This window comes from Peromyscus maniculatus, chromosome 4 (assembly GCF_049852395.1).
Source record: "Peromyscus maniculatus bairdii isolate BWxNUB_F1_BW_parent chromosome 4, HU_Pman_BW_mat_3.1, whole genome shotgun sequence".
In the NCBI taxonomy this organism is placed as follows: domain Eukaryota; kingdom Metazoa; phylum Chordata; class Mammalia; order Rodentia; family Cricetidae; genus Peromyscus; species Peromyscus maniculatus.
The window spans coordinates 63309471-63314887 of record NC_134855.1 but is presented as its reverse complement, the minus strand read 5'-3'; the positions used below and the strand labels follow the sequence as shown (position 1 = coordinate 63314887).

General features: G+C 35.9%; 1 protein-coding gene across 1 annotated transcript; it reads left to right on the top strand.

The window, feature by feature from the left end:
* Nucleotides 1–1775: 1775 nt before the first annotated feature.
* Nucleotides 1776–2741, top strand: LOC102921987 (olfactory receptor 8U3-like). Its single transcript, XM_006989688.2, has one exon. The coding sequence runs from the start codon at nt 1776–1778 to the stop codon at nt 2739–2741; it is 966 nt and encodes a 321-aa protein (XP_006989750.2).
* Nucleotides 2742–5417: the final 2676 nt, after the last annotated feature.

The following is a 5417-nucleotide window of genomic DNA, read 5'->3' as shown; positions in this document are numbered from 1 at the left end:
AAGGTAATTACAATAGGAAGAGATGTGTTACTTCCATAGTTTACTATTCATTCAAGCCCAATCTTGTGCTGTTTGCACAAATTAGAATTCATACAGATAAGCAAATTCTGTTACTCCATGGTGGGTGATATGATTCTAATTAAAATATGACCTCATGATACCTTTGCCTTCATTTCTCCTTAGACTTACCAAATGCCAATAAGACCCAGGAGAGCCAGTGACCTTGGAGACTACTGTGTAAAGAATACTAGGAATTCACACTGAAAAAAAAAAAAACAATCACAGTGACATATATATGCTAGCATCACTCACTAACTTAGAGAAGAGTCTTATAGAGAAGGGTAGCACTCAGGCCATGATTTCTTCCATAACCAGGTAAGAAGAGACATTCTACTGATTGTTTGCAGTAGAACCCTCCCCCAAGTCTTCCATTAATTTTCCTACTCAGAACTTGTCCAGCTGTGCTGAAGCTACACAAAAAAGCTGATGCCCACACATACAGCATTTCACAATCCTTTGCACAAAGTAAATATTCCCTCAACTGCTTTTGGGTTCTTTGAAATGCTAGAGAAAATTTGATTAATAGAATAAAGTGTTCTTATGCAAAAATAACATTAATTGACTAAGAATTATCTTTCTCATAAGAGAAATTTTGAGCGGTTTGAAAGAAAGTATATGTCAAATACAGACTCGTGAATGGAGACAATACACAAAAAGGAGGGCAGTGTTTTCAAGATGTGAAATTTAGAAAAAAATCCTTCTGATGGGACTTCATGTGTTTTGTAACTTTTCCTTTTACTATGGATGTTCCAGGAAGCAAAATAAGCTTTATCTCGGTGAACTTTCAAAGTACCCTGTGCCAACAAAGTCCTCATTGTTTCCTTCTCAGTATCCAAAGAGAGTTTGCCACAGAGGACTGGAAATCAGGTGCAATCTACATTCTCACAGCCAAAAATTGAGCAATATTGATCAGTATTAATCTTTGTCTGGTTTCCTATTCCATTTATCTCCCAAACTGCTGATCTGAATTACTAAAATTGTTTTAATTACCCAGGTGAGTTCATCAGATTCATTCTACCACCCTTCTTTCAAAATGGACTTTGGCTCTACCAATGAGGTTGGGGGAGGTTGGGGGAGAAAATTTCTGGTAGCATAGATAGGTAGGTAGGTAGGTAGATAGATAGATAGATAGATAGATAGATAGATAGATAGATACATACATACATACATACATACATACATACATACATACATACATAAATGATAGAAATATGTTTATATTTGTATCTATGTAGCAAATAGTAGTAAATATATATGGTTGGTATCTAGGTTTTGAAGAATACATTGGGTAAAACATATATAATATTAAGTTTAGGTTAAAAAGGAGAAAAGTAAATTAAAATGATAAATCTTCAGATCACCCAAACCAAACTATTAGAAAAGTTTTCTTATTGGCAATATGATTGTAGATGATAGAGTAGTGGTTTTTTTTCTGTTTTAGATATTATATGTTAGGGAAATATCAACCACTGAACAATAACCACAGCCCAATAAGTTTCTTTCTGTTTCTAAAATTTGCCTTTGTTTGTTTAAGAAAATTAGAAGCCATTGGGAGAGTTGAAAATTGACATATTTGCTATGCTACTGTATTGAACAGCATTGTCTCACAAACTGTAACACAATATAGTTGTATTTGATTACAGTGTCTTTGTCTCCCAATTAATTTGTCTTGGTCTTGTCTTGTTTTTGCTTTTCAGCTGTTAACACTTGAAGAAATGATTGGTAGGAACAACACTGGTGTGACAGAATTCATTCTTTTAGGATTTGCAGTCCATAGAGAGATAGAAATCATTCTCTTTCTACTCATTCTAGTGGTTTACAGTCTAACTTTGGTGGGAAATGTAGGAATGATCACATTAATCAGATTGGATTCTCGACTCCACACCCCCATGTACTTCTTCCTCAGTAATCTGGCCTTTGTGGACCTTTGCTATTCCTCTTCAGTAGCCCCCAAGTTCCTGGAGACCCTCCTCACCAATAAAAGGTCTATATCTTTCTATGCCTGTGCAACCCAGCTAGGTTTTTTCCTGAACTTCTTGATTTCAGAGATGTTCCTCCTTGCAGTAATGGCTTATGATCGCTACGTGGCCATTTGTAATCCTCTCCTGTACATGGTGGTCATGTCCCAGAAGGTGTGCCTACGGCTTGTAATGGGTCCCTACTTTTACAGCTTTGCTGTTGCTTTACTCCACACAGTAGTTACTTTCAAACTGATTTACTGTGGTTCCAATATAATCAATCACTTTTATTGTGATGATGTCCCTTTGATGGCTCTTGCCTGCTCAGACACCAGCCTCAAGGAGATTTTGATATTTATCTTTGCTGGATTCAACATGATCAGTTCTTTGACCACTGTCCTGATTTCTTACTTATACATTGTGGCTGCTATCTTGAGAATCCAGTCCACAGAAGGGAGGTGCAAAGCCTTCTCAACATGTGCTTCTCATCTGACTGCTGTGACTATATTCTATGGGACACTCATCTTCATGTATCTGCAGCCAAAATCAAGCCATTCCCTCGACACAGACAAAATGGCCTCAGTGTTTTACACAATTGTCATTCCCATGCTCAATCCCATGATCTACAGCTTAAGAAATCAGGAGGTAAAGAATGCTCTGAGGAAAGCCCTTGAAAAATGCTATATAGTACCTCTAAGGCACCTTAAGAAAGGAATTTCTTGACCAGGACCAATGTGATGTACAGACATGTTTTTTGTATCTCTGAAATAAATTCATTTTTATCATATTTCCATTTTCTATGTACATGTTAGAGTTCTGTAGCATGACAAACACAATGGAAAATAGGTAAAGAAGTAGATAGATAATAGATAAATGATACATGTTGACACACAGACAAATAGATTGATGATAGATGGACAGATAGAAATATAGATAGCGATAGATGATAGATAGATAGATAGATAGATAGATAGATAGATAGATAGATAGATAGATTAGATAGATAGATGATAGATAGATTAATAAATAGAAGATAGATTTCTAGGGGATGATTTAGTTCATAAACCACATATCATACAAGTATGAAATCCTGATTTTTGAATCTGCAGTTCCCACTTAAATTTGAACATGGTAATGGACATCTATAATCCCAGTACTCCTATGCGAAGATGGGAGGCTGAGACAGAAGTATCTCAGAAGCTTATAAGCCAACCAACATGGTATAAGGAATAATAAACAGTAGGAGATCTTGTCCCAAACAATGTAGGAGTTGAAAGCCAACACCAAAGTTTGTTCTCTGACCTCCCCACAGATATCTTGGCACAGGTGTGGCTGTGCTTACACATGAAACACACACACACACACACACACACACACAAGATATTTTTCAAATGACACTAGTTTAAGGTTGTATTAAATGATTATTGACTGCATGTGTAGCTCTGATGTCACTGAACAGAAAGCTCCTATATAGTTGATAAATCTAGCTTCTGGCTTTCTGCTTTCTTTCCTGTTTGGTACATTAGTAAAAGATAATACATGAACCAAAGATGTGATCTTCTAAGAAACCTTTTTAAAATTTATTTGTTCATGTTTTGTGCAAATAAGTGTTTTGTCTGCATGTACATAAGTTCATCATGTGCATATCTGGTATGCTTGAAAACTAGAAGACACTGTCAGATTCCCTGACCCACCAGTTGGTGCTGAGTCTTTAACCCAGCTCCTATGTAAGAGAAGCAAGTGCTCTTAACCACTGAGATATTTCTCCAAGCCCTTGGATATCTCATGAGCCTATGTAACTCCTTGCTCCTTATCTGTACCATATATGCTAGCCACCACTTATTATTGTACCATTAACAACCACAGTCATTGTTTCTTTTGGAAATTACTTTATGTTGCAGTTAATGTTATGTGCCAAGTGGACTATACAATGCCTACATAGTTGCCAATTCTTGATTTCTAGGTATGTCCATGGTCCATGGCGGTGTTTCTAGAAGACATTAGCACATAAAATCTGCAGAGGAGGCAACCCTCATTAATGTGAGCAGGCATAACCTGATCTGTCGAAGACACAAATAGAACAAATAATATAGTGGAAGGGTGATTTTCTCTTGCTTCTTTGAGCTGAGATATCTGCCTCCCCTCAGGCATCAAATCTTGGTTTTCGAGACTTTAGACTCTGGGACATATGCCAGCTGGTCCTCATCAGCCTGTTTTCAAGCCTTCAGACTAAGCCTGGAAGATATTTGAGTTCACAAGATATACAACTCATATTGAATTAAATCATCATATACCAATACACATGATATTTCTTTTCAAGTAACTTATTTTGGAACATATCAGCCATCAGTCACATGAGGGACTGCCTATAATCTAACCTCTTATCTGTTTACCTATCTTCCTTTCTTCCTTCCTTTCTTTCTTTCTTTCTTTCTTTCTTTCTTTCTTTCTTTATATTTATCTATATATCTATCTATCATCTCTATATCTATCTACCTATCTGTCTATCATCTTTCCATTTATCTAATCCCTTTTTTATTTATCACTTTAGAAAAACTTTCTTGGAACCAATTAACACATACACTGACAAGTTGTCATCTTCATTATGGAAATCTAAAAATCAGTTTCTGGAGACTGAATTTCTTTCTGTTATCTATCTTAAGCAAAACTGAAAACTTATGTCTCGATTACCTAAGTAAAGTAGTGATTTAATTTTTTTTCAATTCTTGAAAAAAAATGAAGATATCGCAATAGAGTAAATGTAAAATGCAGTGTCTTAAAACTAATTAACTAATACTGTAGCTGTCAGGAGTCTAAGAGTCGAAGTCTGCTCGGGAGTAGTAGTCAAGGGAAAGTAACACAAAACACATAATGGGGTAGCTCACACGTGTGAGAGTGTAATAATCCATGCCTTTTAGGAGTAACATTATCCGCCTGAGAGGGGACCTTTGTACAAACTACATTTTTGAAATCATACTTTAAATTATCCAAAAACTTGTAGTCTTCATAGGTTTGTCCATTTATGTTTAACTCACCACTTCCTTTCTCCTATTCCTCATCTCTCTGCCTCCCTTCCACATAAACCTTTAAACACAATATCCCCTTGACATCTTTCTTTCATATCTCAAATATTCTATTGTCTCCTCTAAATATTTCAATTGTGTTTCAAGAAAGTAAGCTTCTATATGTCTTTTATATATGTCCTTCATTTTGATTAACCCCTCTTTCACTCTGCCCTTTCATTTTCTTGAACTCTACACCTGCCTCCAACCTTATCTGATCCAAGAAATTCCCCTTTTTATTTTTGTTTTACCTCTCTTCTAATATGCATGTCTCCTAATGAGAACTCTTTATAGTTTCCTAGTTTTCATATGTGTTCATGTTAAACACACTAAACAG

Excerpts from the sequence above, each read along its gene's own strand:
- LOC102921987 (XM_006989688.2), top strand. The coding sequence starts at position 1,776 with ATGATTGGTAGGAACAACACTGGTGTGACAGAATTCATTCTTTTAGGA.